Genomic DNA, 23,920 nt, shown 5'->3' on the forward strand with positions numbered 1-23,920 from the left:
TTCAGAAATAAGAAATAGGAAGGTCCTAAGTAAATTTCTTTACTCTCTTAATTTTTAAATCTATGTGGCAATATTTGGCACATTTCATAAATCCCAAAAGATCTGACATAATAATCTGAAAAGGGACATCTATGTTCATAATTCAAGAGTAAGCTGAAAAAATGCCTAATTTATGTGAGGATTTATATAAAAAGTAGGGGGAAAAAATGTGAAGCTTGTGGACTCGTACTTCTCAGTTGAAAAGATCTCCCTTTATAAGTTTATAATTTATTTCAGAATTAAAAGCATTAAAATAAAATTTGAATCTATTTCATTGATGCCTATCAGGAAATTATAAAAATAGTTAACTAAAAAATCTTTCACCAATATAATAAAATTCTCTGAGAGGCAAAGAAATCAGATGGCTGTGTAAGCCTCCAGATTCTCCACACAGGCCTTACTGGCTCAAGCCTGATTTATTTTCCAGTGTAACTCCAAATACAGAACACCAAAACTTACCTTGAGAAGCAGCTTTTCATGTTGCAGGTTATCAGAATCATATGGTTTTTTCCTCACACTTTCTACATCCAAATAGAGCTGTTTATAACCAGATATCTGTAGTAAGCATGCCTTCATACAGATTTTAAAACTGAAAATGATAAAAGTTATTATTTTAAAAAAAAACTTTTTATTTTAAAAAGTTATTATTATAAAAAAAAATTTTTATCACAATAAAGTAATGCCTTCCATAGCTTGTGGTTCATATGTCTATTTAGAAAGCATTCCCTAGCTTTTGGTTTAATACAAGAAGCATCAAGAGCCTCTGTAAACACAAAACATTATACAAAGTATCATGCAAGATGTGACAGAACAGGGCCTACAAAGAGGGCAAGACAGGTAGGAAAGGCAAACTTCCAAAACTGCAAACTTTGTAAATCCTTGATTCGTTCACTTCTTTCCATGTTTACTCTGGGCAATCTCATGTGTTCCCCAATCTTCATTGTGAGACACTACCAGCAGACCTAATTTTCCAAGGATACAGCAACACACGGTGCCGTGACAGGTTCTCCCCGTGCTTCCAAACACAACAGCTCATCCTCCCTGAAGAAGCATGCTCTTTCTCAACTCTAAATCCATTAGTGGAATCACTAAGCACTAGTTCCCCAAGCTAGAACGCTCCAAGTTCTGACCTTCCTCTCCATCAACAATACATCAAAAGGTCCCTGAGCCCTTATCCTTTCTAGCTCTGAAATGTCCCTCAAAGCCTTCATCATATGTATCCATTTACCCTGGTGTATTTATGGCTTCATCATCTCCTGCCTGAATGACTCAGTTTCCTGACTGTTCTGTCTTTATTCCTTCTACCAGCCTCCCACTTCTTCAAGTTTACCCTTCATCTTCCTAAAATACATATCTGATAATGTGGCTTGTTTGCTTAAAAAAAAAAAAATCAGAGGACAATATCTAAATCTCTCGGTGTGGCATGCGAGCCTCCTTGCAATATATCTCTGATCTTACACTCCACTCACTTCTCCAACCTCTGCTCTGCGCCTATTCAACGCTCCGGCTACAGAGGACTCCCTGTCATTCCCAGATACTCAAGGACTCTGTGTCTTGTTGGCACCTTCCTCTGCACGGAATGTCCTCCCCTACCCATTCAACAAGGTCCAGCTCAAACATTACCTCTTCTGTGGACTTATCGTCACGGTTCTCTCCTGTACCCTCCCCTGCTTCAGCCCAAATAAATTACTCCTTCCTCAATATTTACAAAGAAAATACCAAATGAAGAAAAGCTTGTAAATATTTACTATCTCAATATACTTGTGCTGGGAACACAGAAATGTAATAAGTCAAGTCCTCTTATGGAACTCAGAATTTATTTGGGGAAGAACAAGAGCAAATCAATGACTACAGTACAATGGGTTAAATGTATGATAGAGGACCTTCCTGGAGGAGGACAGAAGAACTGAATTTTGAAGGACAAGAAGGACACAGGAGTCATTATTTAAATTTGGGAAAGTAATGGTAAGTTACCTTAGAGAAGGCAGATGATAAACTGGCAATAGTACTGGACTGGGAACCCAGAGATATAGGTTTTAGTCCTGCTTCCATCACTCACCTCTCTGGACCTCACTTCCTCATCTAGTGAAGTGAAAGGGTTGAATTAGATGATCTCCACAAACCCTTCAGCTCTAACGTTTCACAACTGTGTGAGATCTCCAGCCTCACAGGATGTAAGCATACGATAAATGAGAACACCGTAAAACACATACCTGGCATCCTTCTCGGGGTTAATATTCTTTTCCTTCATTATGTCTACTACACATCTGTCCACTTCACTCTGAACAACAAGTGTCGCTTTCTGTAAGATCTATTTGTGTGAAACAAAGCTGAATGAGAAAAATCCCCTATTGCTGAAAAAGAACAGTATGCTTTGAGGTATTTAGTCAGCTTCATAATGCGTGTATTAAGATGCAAAACCAAATGAAACCGAATTTGTTTCAAATTTTCAGTAGGGCTAAAATCATACATACATAAAATAGAAGAAAAGCAGCATGATGTATTAGATGACATCTTCCTTAACTGAGAATCAAGAGGTTCTAAGCCAATGAGTTCTTAGCAAATAAGCTCCCACCATAGTATGCTTATGAAGCAAATACTTTTTATAAAATTCTAAAATTACATAATAAAAATATATGTAAAAAGTTTTAATGCAGAAGGAAAAAAGTTTAAATTTTAAATGCAGAAGAGCAAAAAGAAGAAAAGTCAAATAATCTTGTCAATCCTACCACCAGAGATAGCCACTGGTAACAGATTAGCAGATATCCTTCCAGTCTTTTTTCTATGCATATAAAACAGATTTCTTAAATAATATGTCTTATAAATGTCCACTGGATCCTTCCTCTCAAGAAATAAGCAAGTTCAGGCCTTCTTTACCCTTAGAAGGCTACTTTAACTCTTATCCCTCTTTAAGCTACTATCAAAATTCCATCTGATATTCCTTATACTCCAGACAAAATAATCTAATCATACTTGGAGTTATGCTTCTGCATATCCTGGGCCTTTCTTCTGGAATGATCCTTTTCCCCAGTCTCTAGACATATCAATTCTTCCCATTGCTAAGCTAGCTCACATACCAGATCCAGGAAGCCTTCCCTGATTCTATTCAAGTGGAAGTAACCTCTCCTCTCTTGGAATCCGCATAATAATGTACCTGTAACCTTTCTGTGACACTTATCACTTTCTATAGTATAGTTATTTTTATATATTAAGTGGAAAATTCTCTGAGGACAGAGACTGTATCTAACTCATTTTTTCATATCCTATATACAAGCGATAACAGACATATAATTATCGAACGGAGATATTTGACAGATGAAAACCTTAAGAAAGGCAACTGTTTCAGTAAAAGTCATGTACAGCTATTCCATTACTTTTCTTTAAATTGAGGTTAGCTTAAATACAATGAAAGGAGTGGATGTTACATATTCAGTTTGACCAGTTTTGACAAATGCATATACCCAAATAATCCACATCCCTATCAAAATATAGAACATTTCCATCACTGCAGAAAGTTCCCTCATGCCCCTTCCCAATCAATCCCTCTCCCAACAAGCACCCACTGTTCTGCTTTCTATCACCATAACTTTGTGGTGTGCATATAAATGGAATCATAAAGTATGTACTCTTCTGTCTGCCTTCTTTTGCTCAGTAACGTTTCTAGAATTCATCCACATTCTTGCTTTCGTCAGTAATTTGTTCCTTCCAATTGTTGAGTAGTATTCCATTGTATGAATACACCTCAATTTGCTTACTCATTCTCCCGGTGATGGGTATTTGCATTGCTTCCAATTTTAGACTACTACGAATAATATTTTTTATCTTTGTGAAGTGACTCTTCGAGGCTCTTGTCCTTTTAAAAATTATGTTGTCTTTTTATTACTGAGTTCTAAAAGTTCTTTACGAGATATAAGTCCCTAATCAGATATATGTGCTGCAAATATTTTGTCTTGCCAATTCATTTCTTAAAGGTGTCTCTGATAAGTAGTTTTTATTTTGATGAAGTCTAATTTTTCTACTTTTTATTTAAATGGTAACGCTGTGTCCTCTCTAAAAGACATTTTTTTTTTTTTTTTTTTCCGGTACGCGGGCCTCTCACTGTTGTGGCCTCTCCCGGTGCGGAGCACAGGCTCCGGAAGCGCAGGCTCAGCGGCCTAGCCGCTCCGCGGCATGTGGGATCTTCCCAGACCGGAGCACGAACCCGTGTCCCCTGCATCGGCAGGCGGACTCTCAACCACTGCGCCACCAGGGAAGCCCTCTTCTATTCTTTCTTTGAGAAGTCTTAACGTTTTGGTTTAAACATAGCTCTAAAGTCCATATCAAATTAATTTTCACATGTAGAGGGAGATAGGAGTCTCCCCTCCCCCAATTTGGATATCCAGTTGTTCCAGCACTATTTATTGGTTTTCTAATACTTTCCTGTCCTCACTGAATTGCTTTAGCATCCTTGTTAAAAAATTATGTATGGTCTATTTCTGTTCTCTCATCTGTTATATTTATCTATTTGCCTAGAAAGTCTTTAAGTCAGTATAAATCTTTTAACTTGGCTCTTTTAGATTATCTGGGCTATACTAGTTTCCTTAAAATTCTGTATAAACTTTAAATGAGCTTGCCTGCCGATGCAGGGGACGCGGGTTCGTGCCCCGGTCCGGTAGGATCCCACATGCCGCGGAGCGGCTGGGCCCGTGAGCCATGGCCGCTGAGCCTGCGCATCTGGAGCCGGTGCTCCGCAACGGAAGAGGCCACAACAGTGAGAGGCCCACATACCGCAAAAAAAAAAAAAAAAAAAAGCTTGCTGGGATTTTGATTGGAATTGCATTGAATCCATAGGTCGGTTTGGGGATCAGCATCTTAAGAATACCGACTCTTCCAATTGATGAACACAGTATATCTTTCCATTTTAAGTTTTCTCAGGAAAAGGAGTCGTAATGCGGACGTCTTGCATAGCTTTCATTATATTTATCCCTGAGTATTTTACGTTTCTGGATGCTACTGTAAGTGGAACTGTTCTTTTTTTGTTTTCCAAAAGTTTGCTCTTAACATACGGGGACATACTGTGTCCTACGACATTGCTAAATTCATTTATCAATAATGCTGGTTAATTTTATAGATTTCTTAGGATTTTCTGTACTCACAAACTATGTCATCTGTTAATAAAGACAGTTTCTTTTCAATCATTATGTCTTAGATTTCTTTTCCTTCCCTTACTACACTGCCTAGGACCTTTAGCACAATGCCGGATAAAAGGAGAGTAAACATCCTTGCCTTGTTCCCAACTGAGTGTGGAGAGCATTCAATAATTCAGTGTTGTATACCTATCATGCTAGCTGCAGGGTTTTCATAGATGGCCTTTAATAGGAGGAGGAAGTTCCTTTTACTCCTAGTTAGTTGAGTGTTTCTGACCATGAATAGGTATTGAGCTCTGCCAAAACAGTTTTACAGTATCTACTCAAATGATCTTCTTTTTCTAATTTACTTTGTTAATGTGGTAAGTTACATTCATTGATTTTGAAAATGTAGTCATGACATATTATTCTTTTTATATATTACTGGGATCAATTTGCTAATGAAGAATTTTTGTATCTATATTCAGGAAGGATATTGGTTTGTAATTTTCATTTATACAGTGTCCTTGTCTGGTTTTAATATCAGGATTATACTGGCCTCATAAAATGTGTTTCTTTCTACTCGATTTTCTAGGAGCTTATGTAATAGCAGTATTATTTTTTCTTCTTAAACGTTTGATAAAGAGTTCACTAGTGAAGCTAATATTGGAAGATATTTTGTGCAAAATGTTTAAATTACAGATTCCATTTATTAGGTATATGGCTATTTCAGTTGTTTTATTTCTTTGTGTTAGTTTTGCTAAACTGTGTTTTTCAAGCACTTTGTCTCTTTCATCTAAGCTATAGACGTCATTGGCATCAAGTTGTCCATAGCACCTCCTTATACTTTAGTGACTACAGGCTGTGGTGATGCCCCCTCTATCATTCCTGATATGGGCAATTTGGGCTTTCTCTCTTTCTTGATCAGTGTTCCTAGAGGGCTATTAATATTACTAATTTTTTCAAAGAATCAACTTTTGAGCTTGGTGGTATTTCCTATTTTTATCTGTTTACTATTTTGTTAATTGTTTCTTATTTTCATTATATTCTTTCTTTTATTTATTTTGGGTTTAATTTTCTCTCTTCTAGTTTCTTAAGGTATAAGCATAGCTCACTGATTTCAGGACTTTAAAAACTGCTTTGGGTGTACTCCACAAATTCTGATATGTTGTGTTTTCATTACCATTCACTTCAATTCTCTTTCTAAATTTCCCTTGTGAGTACTTCTGTGATCCATGGGTTACTCAGATTCTTAATTTCCAGATATTTGGGGATTTTCTAGATGTTATATTTTTCTTATTTCTTTTTTTTTAAATTAATTTATTTTATTAATTTATTTTTTTGGCTGCTTTGGGTCTTCGTTGCTGCGCGCGGGCTTTCTCTAGTTGCGGCAAGTGGGGGCTACTATTCGTTGTGGTGCATGGGCTTCTCATTGCAGTGGCTTCTCTTGTTGCAGAGCACAGACTCTAGGCACGTGGGCTCCAGTAGTTGTGGCAAGTGGGCTCAGTAGTTGTGGCAAGTGGGCTCAGTAGTTGTGGCTTGCGGGCTCTAGAGCACAGGCTCAGTAATTGTGGCACATGGGCTTAGCTGCTCCGTGGCATGTGAGATCTTCCCAGACCAGAGACCGAACCTGTGTCCCCTGCATTGGCAGTTGGATTCTTAACCACTGCACCACCAGGGAAGTCCTCTTATTTCTAACTTAATGCTGTTGGAGACAGAAAACATACTCTGTATGCATTCAGCCCTCTGAAACTTACTGAGACTTAAAAGACCCAGTATATGATATATCTATATGACTGTTCCATGTGTACTTGGGAATATGTATTTTGCATTTGTTGGGTGTAGCACTCTATAAATGTCAATTAGGTCAAGATGGTTAATCGTATTGTTCAAATTGTATAGAGCCTTCCGATTTTTTTTTCTTGTTGTACTATCATTTATTGAGAGAATGCAGTAAAGTTTCCAGCTACAATTGTGGGTTCATATATTTCTCCGTCTAGCTGTGTCTATTTTGGCTTCAAGTATTTGGCAGCTTTGTTAATAAGTGTATACACATTTAATACTGTTACGTTTTCTTGATAAATTAGCCGTTTTATCATTACCAAAAAAAAAAAAGATTTAGTCTCCAGTAACACTCCAGGTTTATATTTTCTAAAAGAAAGCCACAAAAGCTTTTTTATGCTTATTGTTTGCACGGTATACGCTTTTACTTTCTATTTGTTTGTGACTTTATGTTTCGAGTATGCTTCTTGAAATAACATTCAGTTAGTTGGGTCTTGCTTTTTTATCCATCTGTCAATCTCTGTCTTATTCTCTAAACTTTTGGTAGATCTTTGGTTCCTAATCAAAAACAAAATAACAGCTGGATGGAGGAGAAATATAACCCATTACATTTTCTAAGGTCTCATGTATCACAACATTGTCTAAGTTCTCATGGAGCTCATGAAGGTATATTCAATACTGGAATATACAGGACTTAAAGAATTTCTTAGGTCAGCAATTCTAAAACTTTCTCTTTTAACCTAAAACTACGTAAGTATACAAAGACCCTTTTCCCAATGATGTTTACTTTAGAGCTAAAGAAAAAGTAGGTGATAATAAACAAGAAAGCAACATATACAAATCACTTATCATATATTTTGTAAGCAAATAATATATGCTTATGCATATGATTTTATTACAAAATAACATTCAATAAACATAAAAGTAATCTAGTCTTTTTTTATTATACCTACCTTGATGGTAAGTTATAAATTATATGACTAGCCAAATTATATTTATAGCCAACAAACATCAACAGTGAGTTTCACCATGCAAGCAAATCTGGGGAAATTATATATACATTTGTGTTAGTGTAACGACAGAGTGTGAATGTTTCATTTTTGCGGTACGCGGGCCTCTCACTGTTGTGGCCTCTCCCGTTGCGGAGCACAGGCTCTGGACGCGCAGGCTCAGTGGCCATGGCTCACGGGCACAGCCGCTCCGCGGCATGTGGGATCTTCCCGGACCGGGGCACGAACCCGTGTCCCCTGCATCGGCAGGCGGACCCTCAACCACTGCGCCACCAGGGAAGCCCAAATGTTTCATTTTTGAACCACAATGCTTATGTGGTTATACACTTAAAGTCTAATTTTGGGAAATTAGAGACCAAAAAATATGCAAATGTGCATTACTATACCATCAATGCACAGACAAGTAAACTGATGCTATAAAACTAATTTATCATTCAATAGCTAGAATGTTATCACTACTATTTAAGAGCTAAGACAGCAGCTCTAACCAAACAACAGCCAATCAAAAACATGACTAGACTGACAAAGTGTTCTTTCCCTAAATTTCAAATTTTTCAAATACCCATATATGCATAAGTACAGTGGAGCTCTGCAACATTACCATACATCGAATAGCAGCCAGACCTCTTAGCAGAATACTGAACTAGACTCCTCAAGTGCTAAAAAGGTTTTCATTTTCATTTATAAATCCCGAAGTTTTAGTAATCCTTAATATATAATTGATAAGTGGTTGGTCCTAATGTAAAATACAAGCAAATGAGACTCAATTTTTAACAATCAAGGAAAGAATTTCCACTACAGAACAATTCACAACCCAATAGGACCACACTATCACTGCTTTAGGGAACTGGCCTTAATAGATTAAAATCACTTTTATTCACAGCAATCATTGGTAATGTTAAGTATTTAAATAACTAAGAGGTTTTCATGCATATTTTAAACTTCTAAAAATTTTGTAGTGTATGTTGGTTTAATCCCATCATCACTAACATAATATTAGTGATACCTATCAGGTACTGGGTATTCTCTTAGGCTGCTTTCATTATAATAATATTTCTAATCCTGAAACAACCATGTAGATATTAATACCTCCTTTGACAATGAGAAAATGAGTAACTTGCACAAACAACTAGAAAGTGATACAATCAGAATCTGAACTCAGATTTTTTTCATAGGAATATAAAAGTAGAGCGGGTTAATAGAAATATCACAAAATCAGAATTCAATTTTACTCTACAAAGTAAATGAAATATACAAATGAGACATAATACACACCATAAATTGTATATTTAAACTGATGAGACTTCCTCCATTAGCTTATTGACAAGTTTACCTTAGATTTAAAACCGCAAGAAAGCAAAGCTCCTGTGATTTAATTCCGTAAGTATTTAACTACCCATTTGTTGACTATTCCTTTTTAGTATGCCCTCCAAAACACAATTAGCAATTTATATATTTAGATAATAAATTCATAAGAATACAATTTTTTTTTTTTTGCCGTATGCGGGCCTCTCACTGCCATGGCCTCTCCCGTTGCGGAGCACAGGCTCCGGACGCGCAGGCCCAGCGGCCATGGCTCACGGGCCCAGCAGCTCCAGGGCATGTGGGATCCTCCCAGCCAGGGGCACAAACCTGCCTCCCCTGCATCGGCAGGCGGACTCTCAACCACTGCGCCACCAGGGAAGCCCAAGAATACAATTTTAATGTTTACTTTTCAAGTGAACTTTAATTGCCAGTAAATGAGATTAAAGATAATGAACATTTTATTTTCTCTAACTTGTAACCACTACCTTAAAGCCTCCAAACACTTCAGCCCACATTTACCTCTTCCGTCTCTAAATGCCTGATTTTAATTACATTAGATTTCAGTCTTTTTTTTTTTTTATATACCAAAGACCCTGGTGGAATGTTGAACATATGGCAATCATTCAAATCTTCGCTCAAGGATTTGACCAAGGCACTAGAGTTCTTAAAAAGTATCATCTTGTGTGCAGTCCTACTTAAGTTTGGGGTAATTTTACCACATATAAAATCCCATAAGTAAATTTTACGATCAAAAATGTCATTACAATCAATTTTGGTAATGATGGTTACACAGATAGATGTGAAAGTGAGTTCCCAGTTCCAGAAACCCTCCAGAGTTTCATCTACAATTTATGATATTGTTACTTTGTGAAATTGCATCCGAAGTTTCAATTAATGGAACTATACGGGTGGATAGGTATAAACAAATTTTTAGAATGAGCAACTTGTTAACTTTCTAGATCCCTACAGTCTCATTTAAAAAAAAAGAATATTAATCACTTTATAGGATTCTAAACAAAGGGGTAGGACTCTAGACTCTTCTCTCCTCCCCGGTATTCATTCACGTATATGAGTTATTCCCAAATTGACCACTCATAAATAAAAGACTAACTAAATCAGTAAAGCACCTATTTTACAGGTCACTCTCCAAAACTTAACAGATATGCTTGCAATATTCAGCAGTGTCCATTTTCTTTCCAGCATGAATCAGTAACTCATATTAATATCACTAGACAGTAGCAAATCAACAATTTTTGACCCTATATTCTCGATCCACATTGTACATCATGACCAAATACAAACATATATACGGATATCTAAAACAGAGATAGATGCACACACAGATAACTAAAATTAAATTTTCATGAAACCATATTTAACCTTACTACGACTGCTGTTTTCTAATTATTTTCTATTCCATTCCTTTTGTTGTTGTTGTTTAATGCTGGCTGTGATCTACCATGGGATTTCAAACAATGGTCTACATGTTCCATACTCTAACTTTGCCACACCAAATAATCTATATATAGAGAAAAAATATTGCAGAACACTATAGGGAAGCATGTGGTGGACTGAATTATTGGTCCCTGTTTTTCACTCCTGTGTAATTGAATTATATACCCACATGCTTAACATGGCCTCATGGTGGGCATAATGTATTTTTCCACCCCTTGACTTGGGCTTGGCCATGTAACTTACTTTAGGGATATTAATGGACATGACACAAGAAAACTTAAAATATGCCTCTGTGGCTGGACGTTCAACGATCAACTGTGAGAAGAATATTTCCCAGGTACCTTTTCAACCTAGGTCCCACAATGAGACAACTGCAACAGACCTGAACTTGGCACCAGCTTGAAGAAGAGCTTCCCCAGTTGGCCCACAGACACATGAGCAAGAAATAAATAATGCATTTATTTATAATGCATTTATATAATAAACCTATGCCCTGAGATTTTATAAGTTTGTTACACAGCAGCAACTGACTAATAAACATTATGAGGTATGACTTATTTTGGATCAAAAGGTACATGACCCAGGATTTTCTATAACTATCCAAACCTATCTTAAGGACACAGTCTATTAGAAAGTTTTCCCCCTAAGACCCTGCTTTCCCAAAAGCTAACAAGTTTTGAGGTAAAATAAACAAGCAAAACCTCAGAACAGAAAAAATTATTCAAATACCTTCTTTGTGCATGAGTAGTGCACACAAACACATACACACACAGAAAAAAAAGGTTTTAAAAAATAGAATATTTCTTCTAAGATGGGAAAATTTCACTCAATACTCTTTACAGCAAAGACTCTTCTAGTAGGACATTAAAAATAATTCACTCTAAAATTGAGACATTCTTTTAAAGAAAAAGTATCTCCAAGTTAAGTTGTCTAGAATAATCACCTTGATATGATCCTACCTTATTCTTGGAGTATGTCAAGGAATTTTCTGAAATGAAAAAAAAAAAAAAGAATATTATTACTTAAATGCTGCTTGTGAATTACTCCGCAAATAGTATAAATATCAAGCCAGTAATAAATTACTTTAATAGTTCCAGAAGATATAATTTCTACATGAATAACATAGCAAACATTAAAAAATTTTATCCTTACAGTATGATTCCAAAATTCTCAACCCAACACACATACCAGAGCCAAAGAGGTAAGACCAACCTAATTTCCCCAGAATCATCTGTTTCTGTGCGGGCCCGCAAGTGTCTACTAACTGCTGCAAATTCATCCATGGCTACCTCAGAATAGCTTGGGTTCCAGAAACTCATCTTAAGAATACAGTGAGAGTGCTCTATCCTACCTTTTCATGTGTTAGCCTTATGAAGTAAGCGTTTATATTTGAAGAACTAGCAAACAAAACATACAACAAAGGGGCAAAAAGGAAGACTTTAGATTATCTGGACAACCATTCTCTAACCAGACAAAAAGCAAAACAGCTTTTTCGTTCTTGCTTTCTGCTTCAAGAATCACAAGAACGTTTTTTACTGGTCTATTTACAAATTTTTCTGGCAAATAGTAAACAGTCTCCTTTTCTCAGCAATTTGAAAAATTCAAGAAAAATGTTCTTGCTGCAAAATAAAGTCTTAAAATGTTCTTCCGCCATAATATAAAAAACCAATCAATACTACTAAGAGTTCTTATCAATAGGTACTTTGCTCTTCTCAGAGCAGTCAAAAGGGCAAATCAAAAGAGCAGGCAATAATTTAAGTCAGCTACAAAGTTGTGAAAAACCTAGGGAGGTAATTAAACTTCAATCATCTAGCAGCCCTGAGGCTCACTCTCTCCTTACTCTGCCATTCTTCCCCTGTTATCTTGGCTACCAACACGCACTCCTCAAATCTTACAGGGGTGGATTTCTTAGTTGAAGCACACTTATTCAACACAAAAGAGGCTGTGGTTAAGTCACGATTTTCCATCTGACACAGTGAACATGAACTGCAGCCCATCCCTGGTCTGCCTCACTCTGGCCAAAGAGAAATGACCTCGATGATATTTCTCACTCATCTGTGTTCTAATTTAAAGCCATATTTTCAAGTAAGTATTGAAAGCTGATCAGTTTTAGAAGGTACTAGAGCAGCACTGTTCAACAGAAATATAATGCAAGCCCAAATGTGAACCACATATGTACCTTAACGTTTTCTAGTAGCCATATTAGAGTAAAAGAAATAGATAAAAGTAATGTTAATATATTTTAACCCAATAGATCCAAAATATTATCATTTCAACATACAATGAATATAAACAATTATTAATGAGATACCTTTACATTCATATAAAGCCTTTGAAATCCAGAGTATATTTCCTAGTTCTGCACATTTAATTCAGACTAATCATATTTCAAGTTTCCAATAGCCACATGTGGCTATTGGCTACAGTATGGGACAGTGCAGATTTTTAGTCTACTAATCTTTCCTAGGGATCACTAGATACCTGTTATTATTCTTTCATGAACTGCATAAGAGATTAAAAGATTGAAGGATGCTGAATATAAAAATGGATCTCCTTCACTGAAGTGAAAATTTCAAAGGGCTTATAGAAGTATAGAGATTTTTCTCTAGAAAGTAGGCTGCAACCATAATCTAAGGTAAAACTGATGAATTTCAGGAACCAGAGAAGGTAATTCTTTGCACAGATGCAGAACTAAATAATAGTTTCTTTTTCTATAGAATCAGTTTTAGCGCTGGAAGGATTCAAAGTGAGATTTCAAAGATCATGAAACTGAGATTAAGTGACTTGATCGTGATACACAAGCGCTATTGTCACTATCAGTACTGAGAAAAATATTCATTCAGAGTTAAATTTTTATTCGTTTTTAATTATCCTTTTTCGAAAAACATTACCTATCCTGTGTGTCCTTTGTGCACCTACATAGGTATCAAAAATTCGCTGCAATTCACATTTTCCAGTCATCTGTCGTAAGAGCCATTTCATCCAAAATCGAAAGAAGTGCCCATAGAAGAACTCCCACAAAGAAATAAACATTTTTTCCTGGAGAAGGAAATATATGACAGGTTTAACGACCTTAAATTGGATTTAGAAAAAGAGAAAAAATTAGTGTATCCAACTCATCAAATCCCAAATTATATTAATAGATATAATGTTGTTCCATTGTGTCTATTTTGTAGTAGTGTTTGGGCATCTAAGAAAACAATGCCAGGTGTAATATATACCATTTAGATTAATTAAATGATGCTGGCCAAATGGTTAACTTATCATTTTAAACAATTAACTGTAAAAATCAAACTACTTACTTTGATTCAAGCTCTCAGTTCACTATTTAATTTCTTATTCTTTGAGAACAGGGCTCAACAGTTCAACAACAAAAGGACCCCACCTAAAGCAACAATTAAATCAAATATACCATATATCAGAATTGTTTGTATAAAGAATAAGTCTTCTTAACCCCTGTGGATAATCCGTTACAGCTGTCCCACAGTCAGGTGATGGCAGCAAATAAAAACACTACATATGGCTTACAAATGAAGTACACAAACTGAACACGGAATAGATCACACCCTGGCTAATTGTTGATTTTCCATTCAACAGGTGAACGGCAGAAATACTAAGAAGGGTAATAGACTACACCCTCGATAAAACTGAATATTTATGCCATAAGAAAAATCTTCGGCTCCTAAATGAAGCGGGGTCGGGGAAATGAAAGTCAGGAGGAGTTACTCAAAAACAAAAATGCTCATCTCTTTCCTGCCTTAAACATTCCCACAGATAGATCATCTCCCGAGGGACTGTCAAATTCGAGATCCCCGCAGGTTAGTGCAGAATCAGTGCACAGAGACTGGCTCAACTGTGATTTTAAAATGAATCCATCTGGTCCGCGCTCATCAAGACAAAAGAAGCCGAACTGCAAAGCAGAGGGAACGCCTGCCTCACGGCGCCTGAGCTCCCCAGCCCTCTGGGAGCCGCTGCGCCGCCGAGCCCCCCTCCCGGAGCCTGGCCGAGCCCAGCTCGCGCCGTGCCCGCGAGTGGGAGGGAACCGCTCGCACAAAGCCCCGCCGGCCCGGCAGCCCCGCGAGACTTTCCGTAGGACACCGCGGGGCCCGCGCGCCTTCAGCGCAGCCGCACCCAAGCTGCACCGGGCGAGAGGAAAAGAAACAGCAGCCACCTCACGGGAACGGGAAGAACTAGGAGGAGCTGGAGCTGCCTCGGTTTCCCCGACTGCAAACTGCCGGCAACGGAAACGACGCTACTCGCGGTACGCTCCCTGCAAGCACCGCGACCCGGAAGTCGGGGAGCGAAGCGGCGGGAACGCCTTCCCCGGCACACTGCCCGGCCCCGCCCCGCCGCCCTCGCCGATTGGCCCGAGCTCCACCAATCGCTATCTCTGAAAGGATGTCGAGCTGGGCTGCCCCGCCGCGCGTGCTCGGATTCTAGGGACACCCGACGGTTTCCCTGGCAACCACTACCTTGAGGCACGCCCCGCGCCAAAGATCGGTCTTCCGCAGAGCGGCTCCGTAGATTTTTCTCGCCTTAAATTTCAGGTCTTCTGCGCAAGCAGAAACGGTGTACTACTCCTAGATTCCAAGCACGGGAGAAGCGATGTGCTTTGCGTAACTTTCATACCGCCAAGGTAACAAAAGTGCTTTCACCTGCATTTAATCTTAATTCTGTGAAGTAATTAGTAACAGTCCCACTTTATGGATGAGGAAACAGAATTTACGTTGAATGACTTGCCCATGGCTACTACGTGGCAGATACGGAGAGCCCTGTACGTTGAGTAAAGAAGTTTAGACTTTGTCCTGTAATGATAAACATCTAATAGTACATGGAACATTTATTCCTTAGCTGGTTTTTTCTTGAAAAAGTAACTTATGCGCATGACTTTTTAAAAAAATCCAACCTCAAACAGTACATTCATTAATTCAAGTATCTGTTAATTGGCCGTTGATGCACCAGGCAGTGTTCTAAGAGGGAGTCATACATTAAATAAATGCAAATATTTAGTATGTCAAGTGGTACTAAAGGGGTATTAGGGAAGGGAGGGAGAGTTTCTACATACAGTGTAGACAGGGGAGTCTCCGTGTTAAGGTGACATTTGACCAGTGTTCAGAATGAAGTAAGGGAGTGAGAGTATCTGGAGGAAGAGTATTCCAGACACTAGAAAGGCAAGTGCAAAGACATACTTCATAAGGTGGAGGAATAGTAAGAAGGGCAGTATGCCTGGAGGAGGAAGAACAAGGGGAGAGTAAAATACAAGTACAAAGGACAATTTACACTGAAAAATAACTTCCACCCACCCATGCACAACTCCTGGTCCCTCAGCCTCCTTTCTCGAAAGCAACCAGTATTAGTTGCTTGTTTGTACCTTCAGGGACATTCTATGCGAATATATACATATATATATATATATATGCCCCCTCCATCCCCTTGTTAGCACAAACTGAAGCAGCAGTGCAAACTTTTCCACACCTCAACCAACATTTTTTTAAAAGGTGCTAATTGTAAAACGCTAGACATGTGAAGGGTGCATAAGCCATCATCCCTGCCCCATAGAAGCAACTAACTTGGTAATGAAATCTGGACATATACTCTAATAATAAAACAGACTCGGATCTTGAAAGGAACTTAAAGATCATCTCAATGAATATTTTTTATTGTACATAAAAAGATTCAAAAAGGCAAAGTACACAGCCAAATTGGCAAATTAAGAACTAGAAACAAACCTATATTTCAGGTGTCTCTCTATTATTACACAAAACCTTCATAGAATAGAAAGTGAAATAATTCTGTAGTACAATTATAAAATCCTTTTACCTTTTCAATGTGCTACACTGAGAGTTGGGGGTGGTGGTGCAGAGAGGAACCCTTCTGCTGGTCTCCATGCTACCTGTTGGCCCACTTCTATCCATGTTTTTCTCCAAGAGAGGAGAATGCTCACCTGTTTGGTCAGAACCTGAGAAGTTGGTTGAACTGCATTTATTGGAAGCAGGATCACTGTCTATTAAAATGCCATGTGCATATGGATTTCCTCTTCTGTCTTCCACGAATTCATTTGCATATAACTAGCAGATACAATAAACCAGTCCTGTGCCTCAGGGAAGATTGGCCTTCTATCTTTCTCATTTTATTGTCTTTCTTCTTTGTGGCTGGCTAAATGGTGGTTAGATCCTAAGATTAGAATTCTGGCTTCAAGGAGAAAGTGGGACCTACTTAGGTCTCTGAACTAAATTGTGTGCTTCTACCAGGCCTTATCAGATACACCTACATGGAAGAAAGAGGCTATGGTGTAATGGAGTTTGGTTATATTTTTGTGTAGTACTGAGGAATCTCTGCTTTTCTTGGATTCTCAGACTAAACAACAAAGGCACTGTTGATTTTAGAAACTGCTTAATGGAAAGAGTTGTTTGTATGACTGTTAATCAACAATTTGTTACAGTGTTTGGGGTTTGATCCATGGAAGACCCAAATAAAATATCAAGCCCTCTTGTGGAGTGTGTGAAGTCTGGAACGCAGCGAGTTTATACTGAGAAGGAAAACTGTATACTCCTTTCACTAACAGTGAAATGGATTACTTCTGCAGAAGCATTAAAAACGTTATGGACAGAGGCAACCCTGACTGGTTTTATGATGATTTGTGTTGCACTTTCCTGAAACTAAGTTAGACACTGTGCTTAGGGGGAACCCCTCGTGTATGGATTCCCCATATAATTTTTTTTAATGGAAGGACAAGGAAATACACAGAATGCCAAGGCAAATTTGTTCTCACAGCTACTAGTAACGGGGTTTACCAATGAAAATTTAAGCTATGCAAAATTAAGCTAATGGGCTGGGGTGAAGATATTAACCAGAACAAAGGAAATAACCATTGAATCAGGTAAAACTATTTATATGATTGGTTTTTTTTAAAAGAAAAAGGGTGAGGGGGAGTAAAGAAGCAAGAATTTTGACAGATTCCCTACAGAGGGTTTGGTGGCACATTAACAATAGTTGGGAGCAGGGAAAACTATTCAGGCTCCTGTGTCGGCCTCACCTAAGTTAATCTGTCAGATCTGTTCCAATTATCCCAGCCTGGATGAGTTTAGGGCTAAGGATGCTGAAATAGGGAAATAAGGTAGATTTAGCACAGGGAAGTTATTTTAATTCATCATTAGTGCTGTGGTAGAAAAGGACGACTAACTTGAGGGTCAAGAAATCATCAATTGACCCCTGTTAGGAGGTCCAAGATTGTATGATATAGTTTATGTTGAGCGGCAGAGGACAGTGGAAAACCTCTGGGGGATTATCTAACGATGATGCAAAATGTACCATAATATCATCAGGGGAATGGAAGGGCAATATTAAGGTATGAAAATTGAAGTTTGGAGCAAATGAAAATGTTATGGTAGGCAGCACCAGAATCATGATGAAGCTGAAGCTGGAGAAATAACAAAGTAGGAACTACCCAGTGCCTCCTTTTATCTGAATCTGTAATTACAGTGGATGTGATGAAGTTCCTTGTCACTACCAGCTTAAAGCCAAATGTCTTTTAAGAGACAGAGAAGTCTGCCCTTTATGGATTTTTAATTAGACACCCAAAATGGGAGCCCTGAAAATTGCTCAGACCTTCCTTTGGAGTAAATATCAGGCAGTGTCAGATTGGGGAAGGACACAGTAAATCTCATCTCTCATTAGGAAACAATGGGAGCAGAATCTCCACTAATGCTTTCTATTAATCCTCTGTGGCCCAGGAGAAAAGACCCATGGGAATAACTGTTAGCCATCATGATTTGAACAACGTAGTTACCATGACTTAAATTAGTGTCTGTCCTGCCAAGCACTGTAGAAACTGCCTAAGACGTTGAACAAGCTAACGTTCAACAAGCTAAACAAGCTGCTTTTGTGATAGATTCACCTATGCTACCTTCTTTATTTTAAATTTACTTAACTATAGTTGATTTACAATATGGTGTTAGTTACAGGTGTACAGCTTCAGAGTCGTTTCCATTATAGGTTATTGTTCAATATGGTTCCATGGGCTATATAGTAAATCCTTGTTGTTTATCTATTTTATATATAGTGGTATGTATCTATTAATCCCAAACTCCTAATTTATTCCCCCTCCCCTTTCTTCTTTGGTAAACATAAATTTGTCTTCTGTGTCTGTGAGTCTGTTTCTGTTTTGCAACTAAGTTGATTTGTTTTTTTTTTAGATTCCACATATAAGTGATATCATGATATTTGTCTTTCTCTGTCTGATTTACTTCACTTAATGTGATCATCTCTAGGTCCATCCATGTTGCTGCAGATGGCATTAGTTCATTCTTTTTATGGCTGAGTCATATTCCATTGTCTATATGTGCCACATCTTCTTTATTCATTCATCTGTCATTGGACCTTAGGTTACTTCCATGTCTTGGCTATTGTAAATAGTGCTGCTATGAACATTGGGGTGCGTGTAACTTTTTTTTCCCGCCTTTTCTGGATATATGCCCAGGAGTAGAATTGCTGGATCATATGGTAGTTCTATTTTTAGTTTTTTAAGGAACCTCCAGACTGTTTTGCATAGTGGCTGCACCAATTAACATTTCCACCAACAGTGTGGGAGGGTTCCCTTTTCAGCTATGCTATCTTCTTGATCTCACTCTCAGAATGAGATCGGTTTGCTTGTGCATGAGAAGGAATGTGTAATATATTTATGGTCCTTCTTCAAGGACATCTGACCTCTCCAGCTCACTGCTACAATTTGGTGAGAGTGGACCTAGATATGATCACCATCAAAATTAATTCATTATACTGATTACATCATGATCATTCCCCACCTTGGAAGGAGAAACTCAGGAGATTTGAGAGCTGTCATGGCATGTATGACTAGCTGAATCAATCTAGTTAAGATTTAAAGCTTATTTTTCAGATTTCCTTCCCATTTAGGTCACCACAGAGCATTGAGTAGAGTTCCCTGTGCTATACAGTAGGTTCTCATTAGTTACCTATTTTATACATAGAAGTGTATATATGAAGGGATATCTGTATACGTATAACTGATTCACTTTGCTGTACAGCACAAACTAACACAACATTGTAAAGCAATTATACTCCAAAAAAAATTAATAAAAAAATAGGACACATACACATTGGTAAGCAAAACAATGCTTGGAAAATAAAGATGGTAGATTAAATTAAAAAGATTTAGAGCTTAGTGAAATCAGTGAAATTTCTAAAAATAACTTTGGGCCACCAGAGGTATTTTATAAATGGTAAACAATAAATTACTCCCCCTCCAGGACTGTCAATAAAAAGGAGACACAACACCGTACAGGAATATTTGGCAAGCTATGAAAAATATGTAATGGGTAGTGGCCCAAGGATTCTGCTGAGACCCTACGATTCTCACACATTCATACATAATTTTAAATGTTTCTGACACCACAATACATGCAAATTGGAGGCTTTGAATGAAATATAATACTGCCACCTCGTGGCGACCACTGGGATTTTGGGACTCAAAAAGTTCCTGATGAGAGGCGGAGTCAAGATGGCTGTGTGGAAAGACACGGAGTTAGCATCTCCCCACAACTAGGGCGCCTGATGGCCGCTGGTGGGAGACTCTGAAGCCCAAGAAGAGGGGAGGAACCCCAAAGTGAACCGGCGGCTTGCGGGACCTTGGTTCATGAGCCCAGGGTCAGGCCGAAGCTCCTGCAGTGGGAGCTCTGAGTCCAAACCACTAGATTAACAGAGAACCTCAGACCCCAGGGAATATTCATCGGAGTGAGGTCTCACGGAGTTCCTCATCTCAGCACCAAAACCCAGCTCTACCCAATAGCCTACAAACCCCAGTGTTGGAAGCCTCAGGCCAAACAACTGGTAAGACAGGAACACAATCCCACTCATTAAAAAAAAAAAAAAATGAGACGGCAAAAAATATGTCACAGATGAAGGAGCAAGGTTAAAACCTATAAGACCAAATAAATGAAGAGGAAATAGGCAATCTACCTGAAAAAGAATTCAGAGTAACGATAGTAAAGATGATATAGAATCTCGGAAATAAAGTGGAGGCATGGATTGAGAAAATACAAGAAATGTTTAACAAAGATCTAGAAGAACAAAAGAATAAACAGATGAACAACACAATAAATGAAATAAAAAGTACACTAGAAGGAATCAATAGCAGAATAACTGAGGCAGAAGAACAAATAAGTGAGCTGGAAGACAAAATGGTGGAAATAACTGCAGAGGAGCAGAATAAAGTGAAAAGAATTGAAGACAATCTCAGAGACCACTGGGACAACACTAAACGCACCAACATTCGAATTATAGGGGTCCCAGAAGAAGAAGAGAAAAAGAAAGGGTCTGAGAAAATATTTGAAGAGATTATAGTTGAAAACTTGCCTAAAATGGGAAAGGAAATAGTCACCCAAGTCCAGGAAGCACAGAGTCCCATACAGGATAAACCCTAGGAAAAACACACCAAGACACATATTAATCAAACTAACAAAATTAAATTTAAAGAAAAAATATTAAAATCAGGAAGGGAAAAACAAAAAATAACATACAAAGGAATACCCATAAGGTTATCGGCTGATTTTGCAGTGGAAATTCTGCAGGCCAGAAGGGAGTGGCAGGATATACTTACTTAAAGTGATGAAACAGATTAACCTACAACCAAGATTACTCTTCCCAGCAAGGATCTCATTCGATGGAGAAGTCAAAAGCTTTTCAGACAAGCGAAAGCTAAGGGAATTCAGCACCACCAAACCAGCTTTACAACAAATGCTAAAGAAACTTCTCTAAGTGGGAAACAGAAGAGAAGAAAAAGACCCACAAAACAAACCCAAAACAATTAAGAAAATGGTAATAGGAACATACGTATCAATAATAACCTTGAATGTAAATGGATTAAATGCCCCAACCAAAAGACACAGGCTGGCTGAATAGACAAAGAAACAAGACCCATATATATGCTGTCTACAATGTAGAGACCCACTTCAGGCCTAGGGACACATACAAACTGAAAGTGAGGGGATGGAAAAAGATATTCCAGGCAAATGGAAATCAAAAGAAAGCTGGAGTAGCAATACTTATATCAGATAAAATGGACTTTAAAATAAAGAATGCTGCAAGAGACAAGGAAGGACACTACATAATGATCAAGGGATCAATCCAAGAAGAAGATATAACAATTATAAACATATGCATCCAACATAGGAGCACCTCAATACATAAGGCAACTGCTAACAGCTATAAAAGAGGAAATCGACAGTAACACAATAATAGTGGGGGACTTTAACACCTCACTTACACCAATGGACAGATGATCCAAACAGAAAATTAATAAGGAAACACAAGCTTTATTATTATTATTATTATTTTGCAGTACATGGGCCTCTCACTGTTGTGGTCTCTCCCGTTGCGGAGCACAGGCTCCGGACGCGCAGGCTCAGCTACCATGGCTCACGGGCCAGCTGCTCCGCGGCATGTGGGATCCTCCCGGACCGGGGCACGAACCCGTGTCCCCTGCATCGGCAGGCGGACTCTCAACCACTGTGCCACCCGGGAAGCCCCATTTTTTTTAAGTATAAAATGAAGATAATCATAGCATATTAAGTTTATTGGTATCTTCATTTCACACCTTTAAAAAAAGACTGAGATGTGTGAGGACTTAACGAGATCATATATGCAAACTGTTTAGCCCAGAGTCTGGCACAAATGTCACTTCCTACTACAGGACAATAAAGTTATTGAGCACTCACCTCGAGCCCGGCAGTGGGGAGCTTTCCCATAGTTTCTCTCTTTTAATAACCAGCAGCCCTGGCAAGCGGTTCAGGACTCGGAAGTGCCGAGCCGTAGGGTAGGAGGCAAAGGGTGCAGTTCGGTGAAGCGAGCTCCCAGAGGGCTGGTGTGCAGGGTGGCCAGAGGGAAAGGGCAGGGAGGGGGGAGGGAGGGGGTCCGCCACCCCGCGACGCCGGGGAGCGGGGCGCAGGCGCTGTGCGTGTCCATCCTCGGCAGGCAGCGTGAGCGCTGCCGCTCTGCTCTTCGCGTCGCGCTGTCGGTTGCAGCCCGTCGAATCAGCTCCATGAGGACCAGGCATGTGAACTTGCTGACCGCGCTCGTCGCCGTCTTGCTCTTCAGTTTCTCCTGCTTCTGCATCTCCAGGATGACTCACAACAGTAAGCGGCGGCTGGCTTCTCTCGCTTCCTTCTCGCCTCCCGGGCTTCGGGGCTCCGGGATGACTGGGGAGGCCGGGTCGGAGAGAAGGGGAGAGACGTACTAGGAGCTTTCAGATGTAGGGCACCCTCCCCCACACACACACCACGCCCTTGTCCGCCGGCGGTTAAACTGTAACGGGCGTCCCTGGTCCACCGGGTGGCCGTGACCCCCGCCGGGCGTGCGCGCCAACCAACGGTTGGTGTGCGCGGCTGCCCGGTCCTCTCTTGCGTCTGCGGGCTCCTTTTCTCTCAGAGGTTCAGGGGCCCCTTCTGTGCCCACCTTTCCCCACACTTCGTCGTTTTCTTCCCCAGCGTTTTCAGGGAAATGTGAAGGTCTGACTTAAGGAGCTCCTCTTACACAGCCAGCAGATCTCTCCTCTTTCGTGTCCTACGTTATAGTTTTGAGCCACACTGGAAGGCTCCCTAAAGTATTTGTTTTGCGAAGCTGAAAAGGGATGAGATGACGGAGACGTGATCAACAATTTAGAGCGCTGGTTTAGCATCTGAACTTTCTCAAATGGACCGTGTGCGTTACCACTTTGAAACGCACCAAGGTTTTTAGTTTATTGCTGTCTGTAGGGTTGCCAATTTAGCAAATAAAAATAGAGGTTGAGGGTTTCCCTGGTGGCGCAGTGGTTGAGAGTCCACCTGCCGATGCAGGGGACACGGGTTCGTGCCCCGGTCCGGGAAGATCCCACATGCCGCGGAGCGGCTGGGCCCGTGAGCCATGGCCGCTGAGCCTGCGCATCCGGAGCCTGTGCTCCGCAACGGGAGAGGTCACAACAGTGAGAGGCCCGCGTACCGCAAAAAAAAAAAAAAACAAAAAAAACCAGAGGTTGACCAGTTAAATTTGAATTTCAGATGAACAGTGCATAAGTTTGAAGTATAAAAACCGCATGGGATATATTTATACTGAAAACATTATTGTTTATCTGAAATTCAAAGTTAACTAGGTTTCCTGTATTTTCTCTTTCAACTCTAGTCCGTAGTGAACATTTTAGCGTTCATATGGTTGAATTTTGAATTTAAGACGTAG

General features: G+C 39.2%; 2 protein-coding genes across 4 annotated transcripts in view; one reads left to right on the plus strand and one right to left on the minus strand.

The window, feature by feature from the left end:
- The window catches only part of ELMOD2 (ELMO domain containing 2), a 29,094-nt gene extending 14,126 nt beyond the window's left edge, over positions 1-14,968 (minus strand). The window contains exons 1-6 of one of the 3 annotated variants that reach the window (XM_079920100.1): positions 14,868-14,968; positions 13,999-14,081; positions 13,588-13,735; positions 11,656-11,684; positions 2,253-2,350; positions 499-628 (exon numbers count right to left, since the gene is read on the minus strand). In XM_079920100.1, the coding sequence (XP_079776226.1) occupies positions 499-628; positions 2,253-2,350; positions 11,656-11,684; positions 13,588-13,729 (399 nt within the window). In that variant the 5' untranslated portion in view covers positions 13,730-13,735; positions 13,999-14,081; positions 14,868-14,968. Of the gene's footprint in view, positions 1-498; positions 629-2,252; positions 2,351-11,655; positions 11,685-13,587; positions 13,830-13,998; positions 14,082-14,867 lie in introns of those variants that run through there. The other 2 variants (XM_079920102.1, XM_079920101.1) reach the window with 2 other exon arrangements.
- Positions 14,969-15,313: 345 nt separating this feature from the next.
- The window catches only part of CLGN (calmegin), a 63,704-nt gene continuing 55,097 nt past the window's right edge, over positions 15,314-23,920 (plus strand). The window contains exon 1 of the mRNA XM_079919495.1: positions 15,314-15,332. The gene's annotated coding sequence lies outside the window, so the exon portion shown is untranslated. The remainder of the gene's footprint in view (positions 15,333-23,920) is intronic.

Source organism: Stenella coeruleoalba, assembly GCF_951394435.1.
Source record: "Stenella coeruleoalba genome assembly, chromosome: 4".
Taxonomy (NCBI): domain Eukaryota; kingdom Metazoa; phylum Chordata; class Mammalia; order Artiodactyla; family Delphinidae; genus Stenella; species Stenella coeruleoalba.